Source organism: Mytilus edulis, chromosome 4 (assembly GCF_963676685.1).
Source record: "Mytilus edulis chromosome 4, xbMytEdul2.2, whole genome shotgun sequence".
Taxonomy (NCBI): Eukaryota; Metazoa; Mollusca; class Bivalvia; order Mytilida; family Mytilidae; genus Mytilus; species Mytilus edulis.
In genome coordinates this window covers 98,762,526-98,775,315 of record NC_092347.1, presented here as the reverse complement: position 1 = coordinate 98,775,315, position 12,790 = coordinate 98,762,526, and the positions used below count along the sequence as shown (strand labels likewise).

Sequence of the window (12,790 nt, the reverse complement as noted above, 5' to 3'; positions counted from 1 at the left end):
TTTAGTAATAAATGTACTATCAAATAGAAATTCATTATTATACTTGAGAAAATATATTGAGAATACTTCCACTTCATGTGTTCAAATCATCAGTGGGTGAATTTATTGGTTTCTTTCCTCTTCCAACAGTTGCAAATTACAAACTATTCATTAGACAGTGCTTCAGTATATTTCATTTAGATGCCATTTCTTCGCCCCGATAACAAATCTTGTTCTTCATAACAAACATAACAAAGGCGATCATCGAGAGCTAATGCAGGAAGCAGCATGGCTTAAAGCATCAATCACCAGGTTCATAAGTAGCGGACGACGTTAACGGTGATGGTTGATTTCTGCCAATTATTAGGTTCAATCAACAAACAGCCTTGCCAGGAACCAATCTAAATGCTTCGTGATCACATCAAACAAAACGTGTATAGTTTTACAATATTTCCTGACCGGCAATAAGGAAACAAGGACAAAGTCTGTAGGGACTTACACAATTCATCTTTATTCATTACGGTTGCATGTCTTTATTTGATGTTTCACTATATTATTTTTTATCATACATATAATTGCCAATAAAAAAGGTAGCGATACATACATATTATATAAAACTGCATTAACCAGATTCATTAAGTCATTTAGAGAGTTTGGTATCGGAATTTATTTTAACAATAATTGAGATATTCATATAAAGTCTAATTTATATCCGTTTACACCTAGAAAATTTAAAGATTCCTTTTAAAAAAAATTTTAACCCACTTTCATGATTCTGTGACTTCGGAAAACGTAAATCACCCCAAGTTTTTGATAGGGTTCGTGTTGGTTAGTCTTTAGTTTGTTGTGTCTTATTCGCTATTATTTGTCTGTTTGCCTTTTTTCATTTTAAGCCATGGCGTTATCAGTTTGTATTCGATCAATGAGTTTCACTGTCCCTCTGCTTTTCTTTCGCCCCTCTGTTAACGTTGTCTCTAGAACAGGTTAAATGTAAAAAATATTCACATATATTCTATAGTTTTCCTGATATCTCTTGAACAATCCTCATTGAATATATTTTCGATTAAATTACAAAGTCTTGAGTTGACACAATGCATATGGCAGTCTTAACAAATGTCCCACTAGTATGACAGTACTTTCAATTCCAATCAATTAATAATAAGACTTAAGTATGTGTATAGTTTGACAGGAGATGTGCTTGGTGAAGAACAATGAAAGTTTAATCAATTATTTAGACATTCTTTTTTTAATTTGCACGAGTAAACCAAATTCAAAAAGTGTATCGATGCAAATAAACTTAATATAGATTTACGCATGACAAATACTTCATGAACAATCACATTAAAATAAGTCCATAATAAGTCTACTAAGTTGAAAAGTGGGAAGTATTGACTGTCATACGACATGGTTATAGGGAAACAATTTGTGCCTTACAGCAAGCAACCTACGAAAATGAGAAGTAAATGTTTCGGTTCGTAAACGAGCCTATAGATGGTTTGTTTTGTTTTCCAAATATATTAAACTCAGAATTGATCGTCTCAATTCAAACCAAACGTGGTTGTATGATTATTATACATTCGGTTCAACTAAATGAACGCTTCGGGGAAGTCTTCCGCCTCAGAAGTAAAAATGATACAATTACATATCCTAGGGCCCATCCATGGTAAGGTGAACATAAAGCTGGCATTGTCCATGTCATTACAACTCAGTTTGGGACATAACAGGTATGTTACAATTCTTATTAAATGCAACAAGAGAAATGAATTTTGACACTTATCGTGTAAATAATTTTGATAACAATATGACCTGATACTTGTATTGTATTATTATGAGGTAATTATATACTCTAGATTGATTAAGTTATCGGGAGGGTAAGTGGTCTTAATTGAGTCTAATTACAGATATTGTTCTCAAATTAAGATAGTCAATAATTGAGGAGATAAAAGGTTAATAAAGAGATTTTCAGTTACATAAATGGACATTGTCATGGCTGAAAAAATGGAAGTAAACACCTCGGTCCATATCCGGGTTTTGTACATTTTGATATTTGGGCTTTACTTTGGATTTTTTATTTTACTCTACTGTAATAATGCCTTATGGTGGAAAGTTGAGAGTTTTGATAGTGTTAATCATAATAATGACGATAACAGCAATCATAATACTAAGATTTCAACTGAGAATGTATTACTGAACGAATCAGCTCGATTGAAAAGAAGTCGGACTTTTAGAAGTCCGGTCAGCCAAACGGTAGGAAATGTTAAATGTTCTTCTGTTTGTTTAACAATTGTCCATTATATACAAAAAACAAATTAGAGTACTGTTTGACTAACGTTTGAATATTAATTCTAGTGTGAGTTTTTTTATCACTTAAATTTGAAGTTTCAATATGGTACAATTTTCAATTTCCTTATATCATTATGCATGTTGTCTTAGCGCTAAGGATGCAAGTCACTCATTAAAGTTGACATTTAAAAGTTTTGATCGTCATAGATAGGACTTTCGGATTTTTATGATCAACTCTTTATACTTTTTCCCCCCTAACTTCCTGTCTCGAGTGTCGTATAGACGATTATTCATACTATGAGCTCTTGTGTTGCGAACAGATATCTCATCGTAATTTGCAAGAAAATATAGCATCCATATAATCATTGAAAATATAAGCATTGTAAACAGAACAAAAAAATGCCAAAAGTCCAATGGTTTATATATTGTTGTTTAGTAATAAAACGACTCAAGAAATTATCTTCCGACACACATAAATGTCAAGCGCATATCCAACTGAACATATCTGACAGATATGTAGATTTACCCATTTCAAGTGGTATCACACCAACTATCTGGAAAGTATATCTGACTAAATCCAAATGAATGAGTTTACAGTTTATATTTTATTTTGTACAATCGTAGCATTTTAAAAGTTATTTTCGAAAAGTCTACAAAATGCACAGTTATGAAGAAATGTGTAAATAGAAACAACTAATTAGAAGTATATAGAATATAACAGGTCGTAAATCTTTCGCTTTCTCTGTAATTTAACGTCAGATGTCTTTTTTACATATATTAATTAACATGCATCTAACATACTCGTACCATTATTAGATAAAGGTCAATTATCGGTGGTCCCCATGTCTGTATCACATTGCTCAGCTCTTTGTGTAATTGCATATCATGGCTTGGTGACGTCAAATATATTGTCCTTAATTACTTTCAAGACATACCTGCGTCGTTATAATATATAAAGTGACGTTTAAAAGTTAGACCCGAACTTATCAATCCATCTTCTTGTTTCCTATTGAACTAGGAAAACACTTGTTTATATCATGCAAAATGCACAAGAACAATTCGATAAAACGATTACATAGTTGTCTGCGTATTATTATTATTCCTTATCAGCTGCTTGACACAACATGAAGCATCTTTTATAACTCGTACACTGCGCTCGCTCGACAAATAGTTTCATATTGTGACTTGCAGTTGATATTTCACAATATCAATATGCAGAGAACCTGATAATCGGTACAAGATGACCAGTTGTGTAATGGAAGATATGCACAATGGTTTTAGAGAATCAGTTCTGTCAAGAACAAAGTGCATCAACAGTATATTGAATGATCAGTGGTGTTAATAAAGGCAATAGTAGTATACCGCTGTTCGAGATTCCTGGGGACACCTGATAAAATCGGTGTTGTTGTGTCCTTGACAACATCCGATTGACACCTTTTTATCCTCATCCACTATAATATTTTGTTTTCTACTAGTTTTCATGCATACAGTATTCTGTACTTTGAATAAACACAAATATGTTAACGCGTTGTTTTACCTATAGCAAAATGTGTAAGGGGTTTTCTTTTCCGTCTATCATTGGGTGACAGAAAATGGCAAGGTTTCAAACTGTGTTTTTGTCCATCTACCTTTAACGGACTATTACTATGTTATAAAGATGATCCTTCCAATACAATTGAAATGCAGCATTTTTGCAATATATTATAGACCAATATTTTACCTAATCATAGTATCTATGAAACCAATAGGAACGAATAAAAATGACAATAAACTATAATTCTCCCATTTTTCGGTATGATGTTTTAAACCAAAGCTTTTACATCGTGCTCATTATAAACCTATCGCATACCTATACGGTATTATATAACATGATTATAACATTGCATACGTTTATAAGCACGCTATTGCTAATTCTAATAACTATCTATGGAATTATTTTTTCAATTATAAATGATGCACTATCATAAGTTGCTCACAAGTGCATGACGTAATTACTCTTAATTGATCATATTGCTGTCAGTTGAATTTAATATTTTATTCTTAACCATATTAATTCTACAATCTATTCTAACAGTCTAAAATTAAAACGTTAATGTTATTACTAATGTCGTTACAGTGCCGATCTAAAGCATTTTTATAATACTCAAAACAACTTGATTAGAATCTGAATTTTTCTGAGTTTCTTACCTTACTGCCTATATGTTTTAGTGTGACTCATTTGACTAAATTGAGTTTCATCTTTAAAAAAAAAACAGGATACATACATATTTGATATAAATCTTTTAAAAATTGCAAGTGGTTAGTTCCATTCATCAAACTTAGATTTAAAGATCAGTTTGTACAAGTCTGGCATTCTTTACTTACAAACTCACTAAAAGCACTAAATTACAAATTGTTTAGACGAATTGCATTATATAATATATATTAGAATGTAAATACTTTGAAGAAGACAGGAAACATTGTCTGTCACATTATTATTTAAAAAATGCAACAATTGTCAAACCCAAACAAATCAGAATTGATTAAACTGTGTAAATTCAGAAAGATTATTAATACAAATTAGTATGGCGTTCATTATCACTGAACTAGTATATATTTGTTGAGGGGCCAGCTGAAGGAAGCCTCCGGGTGCGGGAATTTCTCGCTACATTGAAGACCTGTTGGTGACCTTCTGCTGTTGTTTTTTTTTCTATGGTCGGGTTGTTGTCTCTTTGGCACATTCCCCATTTCCATTCTCAATTTTAGATGTATGTGCTCCTGGCTGATATGGACTTCATATATTGTCTAAGCAACTGTTTGTTTGTTCGGTTCTGTTGTGAATAGTGTTCATAATTGTCTTTTCTATACCTATGTATATGGTCTATTGAGAATAAAGACATATAGATAAAACAATTGATTATTTCCTATTAGTATACTATGAGTCAATAGAAATTTGATTATTTCATATATTTCAGATTTCATTTTTTCTCAAAAAATAAGATTCAAACATTAATCTATTTAAGGTGGTTCGTTGTAAATATAACAATTTTCTACATTTGAAAATGCCTGTACCAAGTCAGGAATATGACAGTTCTTGTCCGTTTGTTTTTTATGTGTTTTGTCGCCATGTGATTATGGACTTTCCATTTAGATTTTCCTCTGAGTTCAGTATTTTTGTGATTTTACTTTATACCGTACACCTTGACTAAAATTAAGTTGGCTCGTTTAATTTTCATCAAAATTTATCCACTGACAAAAATATGAAACTTTTTTTTAAATTGAACCACACACTTTATTATCGGAAATATTTCTTTGGTTAAATATTATTTGACAACACTTATTTTGATCATTGAGAAGCTTAATTTCTCCTTAACAATCCGATGTTATTTAAACGTTCAGTTTATTTTCAGAGTTAATTCAGTGTTACAGTAGTGTTATATAAAACCTTTAAAAAATCATGTTCTGCCACAATTGATTGAATTTCTATGCCAATTAGATAGCAATAGCAAACAGACATAGTATACAGTATAAAATTATGATCTTGTCACAAGGAAAAATATTATGTAACAAAAGTCTGACTGAGTGGCCTCTTGTTACTAAAACCTGAGCTGCATCTCTGACTGAGTGGCCTCTTGTTACGAAAACCTGAGCTGCATCTGACCACACATCGTAGATATACTCTGTATGACAATAACAGATTGACTGACTGAGTCGGGTGTCTGAAACTCTGGTGCAAACTGACTGTTGACACTCTGGAATTGGCAATGAATGATTCAATAATTCATCATGGAATACTTTTACTACAGATGGACTGTGTTCAGTGTAAAGTTCTGAATCTAAATCTAATTCATCAAAATTCAAAACAACTATTTATACAAAATTAAATTGACAAGAATACCCAAAACCAATATCAATAAATCTGAGTGATATTTTTCACTGTGAAAGATCATACTATTTTTAAAACTTTAAAGAATTAAATAGAATTGATAATCTGATTTTAATCATTATGATCATACAGGTGTGATGAAATAAGTGAATTGTCACTAAAAAGGTAACATAATGTTACGTGTCACTATATTTCCAAACTTTGAATTTCAAGGAAGCGCATTAGTACACATTAAGTAAACGTTATGGATAAGAATAGCATCCAAAATATCAGACACAACAGATTTGGGTCCAAAATGCCAAACTTGTAAACATACATGATTGTAAAGTGAAAAGCAAAATCACAAAACGCTCAAGCACATCAAACGAATGGATAACTGTCATATTCCTGACTTGGTACAGGTATTTCCTATAAGTCCAAAATAGAGATCGGTGCAAATCTATGTTTCTAAGATTTAATAACGGATTCAAATTACATTGTTGGACATATACAATTAAAAGGGATATGTCTTCAAAATAAACACAGACTGGAAACTTTTTCTAAGTTATAAATAATCGTTGGTGAACAAAACAGGTGCAATTTGGGAACCTTCAAGTTACAAGCATTTAAGTTAATTATAAACATTGTTCAAATAAAAAATGACAAAATGTCCAATGGTTTGAATATAGTTATATATAGTAATGAATCGAATAAAAGTGTGCTCTTCCTGCACAGATACATCAAACGAAGCCATAAGAGGATGATCAGTTGTGTAAAAAAGAGACATTATTTGTACTTTTATAAATGTTGTCCAAAGAAGGAAAGATGCGATGGTATTATAAGATGGTTAAGTATGTAACGGAGGAAGTATCCAATGGTATTTAAAAATGGGATGTTTTAACTATAAGAATTTAGCTGTTTTCTGTCATTGTTGGTTGTACCCGGCCACGTCCACTTGTATTTTTGTCCGTCTGATGAGTTAAGCCGTTTTCAACTGATTTTTATAGTTCGTTCTTATGTTGTACTGTTATACCATTGTCCCAGGTTAGGGGGAGGGCTGTGATCCCGCTAACATGTTTAACCCCTCCACATTATTTATGTATGTGCTTGTCCCAAGTCAGGAGCTTGTAATTCAGTGGTTGTCGTTTGTTTTTGTGTTACATATTTGTTTTTTGTTCATTTTGTTACATAAATGAGGCCGTTAGTTTTCTCGTTTGAATTGTTTTACATTGTCTTATCGGGGCCTATTATAGCTGACTATGCGGTTTGGGCTTTGCTCATTGTTGAAGGCCGTACGGTGAACTATAGTTGTTAATGTCTGTGTCATTTTGGTTTTTTGTGGATAGTTGTCTCATTGGCAATCATACCACATCTTCTTTTTTATAAGGTTGCAAAACTATGTTTTTGTCAAAATACCGTTCGCGGATTATTATTATTGTTATAAAGATAAACATCCTACTGAAAATGAAATGCAGCCTTTTTATAAAGTCTAAAAATCTTGAAACTTAATAAAATGGAAATTGAAAATAGAAATGGGGAATATGTCAAAGAAACAACAACCCGACCAATGCCTGTACCAAGTTATTAATATAACAGTTGTTTTCCATTCGTTAGATGTGTGCACTTTGCCATTTAATAAAGACTTTCCCATGGCGTTCGGATTTTTGTTATTTTAATTTTTACTTAAATATATTATATATATTATACGATAAATAGTGTAAAACAAGAATATTAGATAATAGTCCACGAAATCAATAGGAAAGAATAAAAATGACAATATTTTTAATGCTCTTTTTTTTTTTTGTATGAAATTTTAAATCAAATCTCTGACATCGATCTCATTATAAGAAGAAGTTTGTAAATATTACGTAGCGTGATTACAACACTTTATTCTTTTATTCAAAGCTATTGCTAAATCTAATACATATGTTCAGAACGCTATTCTTGATTCTAAATTACGCAGTATCATAGGTTGCTGGTAAATCCACGAAGCAATTACCTTTAATTGGTCTTATTTTCACAGTTGGTGTAAATATTTTATATCAAACAATATCAATTTTACATTAATTCTAACAATCCAGTGTCATTACAGTGTCGATCTAAAGCATTTTCATAATGCTCCCAAAAACTTGGTTAGGATACGGATTTTTTTCTAAGTTTTTAACTTGTTTGCTTAGTAGATATTTCAGTATGACTCATGTGACTTATTTGGAAATGGAAATAATATTATATCAAGTAATACAATATATATATATATATATATATCCGATTGAAATGTATAAATATTTTTAAACACTTTCCTTCTTTTTTTTCAACCGTTTTTATTTAAACGTGCTCTCCAACATGTCCAACAAAAGATGAAAAGATTTCTCTGTCAATTATATCAAAACAGGTACATACAAACATAATAAACAAAAACGTTCGCTGTTATTGACATCATTCTCAATTTACCTAAACTACTGATGTAAAATAAATACCGTGCATCACTTTAAAATCGCTTTATGTCATAAAAATGTTGTACAGAAACGGCATGCATATGAGTTCGTGTTTACTGACTACCATTGACTTAAAGACTTTAAGACTTTTCCCCGGCTAATTATTAAGAATTTGTGATGAGATCCGTTTAAGGGGAACCTTTAATGTTAGAGCAATTATTCTTGGTATGAAATTATAGTTGCATTTGCATTTCTGAAACTTGTGTATAGTTTACATCGATATACGAAGTGCATGTATAGTTTGTAAAAAGGTCAATTTACTTTTGAACCTTAGGCTCATTAGCAAGTTTTTCTAAGAACATTTGACAAAAGCAAAAATCATCTCTATTGTTGATAAATTTAGTTGTCAATATCCTTTAATGTCAATTTGTAATAGTTATCCCAAAAGGACGCGGTGTGTCAGTGTAAGATCACCCCGATGGCCGGAGGCCAGAGTGTGATCTAACACTGACACAACAAGTCCGAGTGGGATAACTATTTTACATCCCAGCTGTTTAAGATTAGACGAAAAACCATTAACAATTCATAAAATCTAGTTTAGAACGCCACACAACCATTACAATATACCATATTACTTACTATATGATGCATACCCTTTATGACCCCCGAACACGATGAGTAGATATCAAACAATATCAACTCGCCCATATTGCCAATCGGCCCACACTATATCGCCACTTTATAAAACAAATCGCCCCACTCGTGTTTACCGACACGCCCCACTTTTGAAAAAGTGTAAAATCAAATTAAACAATCAGTCTGACAACTCACTTATTAACGAAAAATGTTTAAACCCCACTACATAAATTTCTGCTAACTCGCCCCACTTATAAAAAGATCTTGCTTCCTTTATGTATGTTAAATTACTGTCACGTATCCAGTCGTCCTGGTGTAGTGGTATGTGTCGTGGCTGGATATACTAAAGGTCTTGAGTTCGAATCCCAGTATATACACTGGATTTTGTCTACGTGAATTTTGATAGATAGTCTTTTCCGTATAATTAATTATAAGTTTTATAGTAGATTTGACATTCCCGCCAAAATGTTACAGAACAAACGAAAGCATGCATAACAAAGAAATTCAAACTGGGCCCATCTGGCAGGGGTGATCCGGCTCAGATCACCCCTGTTAGAACAAAGGACCTGGGATGTAACTATGAAAACAACCAATTGATCTGCATTGAAAAACGTAATTGAATGGTAAAATGTCGAGACGACAATAAACACATCAAACTATTTGTATCTTAGATAACCAAATATATCTTGATACGTGAAATGTGCTCATGCGAATTATTTATACAATATATCTTCATTTTAAGAAATTAAGTATTGAAGCGTCAACAACAGCTAAGATCTAAGATTTATTCTTATTATATCCCCATATAGTGATAAAAACAGTACAATGTATTTATTAATATACAATATCCCATCAAAAAAGTCTCCTGGTAATTCTCAGTAGATAGATATGTAGGATACAGTATTACGTGCTTACAAAACGTGATATCTGGATTAACCTTCATCAGATATGCTACAGACAAATTTTGGGAAGTAAAAATACAAAATATAAAAGGATCCTAAACATAAAGATCAATGCTTGTAGTTGTCTGACTTTTGGTATCTATGATGAGTGTATTTAATAGTGTTGGTGACTGTGTACATGGAGAATACAGTGACACATACATTTTATAGAAGATATTGTTGGCCCTTTTTTATTTAAACAAGTTGCATTTGTAATATATGTTGTCTTTTTTAAATCAAACATGGTAAAACATAGTACCGTTGTATAATATAGATGTTTATATTAATCATTGTAAAAGATGACAAAGAGACAACAATCCGACCATAGAGCAGAAAACAGCCCAAGGCGCTAGAGGTCTTCAACTCAGCGAGATAAAAAAAAAACACACCCGATTTAGTTGGCCCCTAAACAAAAATGTGTATTAGTTAATTTACTCAAACAGATTCCGGGTTGGTACTTAAATAGTAAAATGATCATTTTGTGTACTAAATTTTAAACGATGATAATATTTTTGCACAAAAATATTAATTCAAATCAAATTTAGTAAAAATTCGTAGAATTAATCATCTCGAAAGTGTAATTAATTTTAGCAATGAAACAAATTGTCAGATTAACGTTTTGCTATCCTACATCTCTTATGAGATAAATTCGTGTTTAATGTAAAAGCTGAAAAATGAGCTTTTAGAAGACAATCCTCGTTTAAGCTAATCCCGCGAGAGTCAATTCGTTTTATTGTATTCTAAGCAAACCAACTGTTTCAATAACTCTTTCAGAAGTTGTTTTTAAAACGAGATAACTTTTGGAATCACTTTAGTAATGTTATAGTTATTTTCTAAGAAGAAAAACTCTTTTGTGGATGAACAAAACAAAAGATACATTAACAGTTCCGTAATAAAACTACATTTGAATTACTGGTAAATATTGATCTCTATGCATGTCAATAGTAATGGAATCGTAAAATATTTATTCCTTTTCAACACTTTAATTGTGTAAGGAACCGGGTCTATATATGTTGGTCAATCAGATAAGAGTTCTGAATGGCCTTATGATTGCCATATAAATACAAATAAAGCCGTCAGATTGTGTCTAATTAATATATCACACATGTCTGATCAAAGGTGTTAAAATGTATACTGCTGGAATGATTACTAGCTGTGAAAAGGCTTCTAATTTACCTTAGAGTACCGTTAAATTTTAATTTGAAAGTATATTCTCCTGAAAAGACAACACCTACTGACTTTCTGCAAAGATTTATACAAACATTTTTTGATTTGGCATGTACCTAGTTCAATAGAGTCGATCAAACGAACGAAGGGCGGAAATTTTTTATTCGCATGGAAAATGAAGTCATGTAGTTTAGCATTAAACACTTTTCCTACTGAGAGGTAAAGTACTGACTATGAAATATTTGTTACACGCTTTTGATGGTTGTTTGTCTCGCCATTGAAAATATGACGGAGCGAGACTCCGGTGTCTGAGTTGTTAACACACATAAACAGTAATGAGTATGCGTTCTATTTGAGAATAAGGTATAATAACATTTATACATGGTATACGGTTGAATCGGTCTGCATTCCTATCAACTGTTGCATATGCGACCCCTCAATTTCCATCATGATCCACTGATTGCAACATATACATGTTACGTTTTCTGATCATGAGTGTATTTTATTTTAGAATTCGTAATACAGCATTAACATATAAAAATTCAATAGACTTATCAGCGACGTTCAATTAAAGCAAGTTAAAATGTTTTTACGGGAGCCACAGGTGAAGCAGGATAATTATGCTTACCCTATTGGCATACTTACGATCACCTCATATCTATGTTGGTCAGACTTTAGATTGTGTTGTGATTTGTGAACTGTTGATGGTCTTATGGTCGGATGTTTTACTTATAGATGTAAAATTCTATATCATTTGGTCTAGGGTCTAATTTCGAATCATTGTATTTCTTTTTATCTTAACACAATGATTGAAATTCTGATATATTTTTCTTCTCTTTTAAAGTATGGATACGGGTTTCTTTTTTTAATTTGCCATGATGTTGTGATGCTGGATTTGTTTTATTTAGTAAACATTAAAGAGGGACATTCACTCCGATGATATAACAATTCACCAAGCAAATCCATTCAGACATATTTCACGGTGATCATGTTCCTTAAACTGCAGAGAGTGTGACATTCTATTTACCTTCTCGCCTTCAAATATAACTATTCTTTGATGACAGCTTACATTGGTCCTTAGTTACTTATGATTGCAGATTGAACGTGTAACTTAAAGAAAATGATTAGCAACAATCATAATAATATTTCAAAACTTTAAAGGTTCTAATTCTACCACACTGTTTGGTTTGGATTGCGTGCTGCTCAATCTTTTGTTTTATGTGTAGTATTTTGTCAACTGTTGTACGTCTATTCATACTTTTAAACCTTGAATGGTTTTGTAGTTGTTTTTTCTACGACTTTTGTATTGCCTAATTGGTGTTTACCAAGTTTTAATTGACAATTTAATTAGGTTTATCTTTTTTCTGACCTTTACTGTCTGAATAAAGGGAAATTTAATACAGGCTTTAAGATAAAGAGATAAAAGAACCATAGTTTAACTAAATTCACAACAATACATATTTCCCCAGACCATACTTTAATAACTTAGTATCAATATAATGTTG

The 12,790-nt window shown here is 31.7% G+C and overlaps 1 protein-coding gene across 18 annotated transcripts in view; it reads left to right on the top strand.

Annotated features, from left to right (window-relative positions):
* LOC139521219 (macrophage receptor MARCO-like) overlaps positions 1-12,790 on the top strand; it is a 49,815-nt gene that overhangs the window by 18,184 nt on the left and 18,841 nt on the right. For 13 of the 18 annotated variants that reach the window (XM_071314649.1, XM_071314634.1, XM_071314645.1 and 10 more), the window contains exon 1: positions 1,962-2,226. The exons of 4 other annotated variants lie outside the window; for them this stretch is intronic. In XM_071314649.1, coding sequence (XP_071170750.1) covers positions 1,966-2,226 — 261 coding nt within the window. In that variant the 5' untranslated portion in view covers positions 1,962-1,965. Of the gene's footprint in view, positions 1-1,943; positions 2,227-12,790 lie in introns of those variants that run through there. One more of the 18 variants, XM_071314642.1, reaches the window with a different exon arrangement.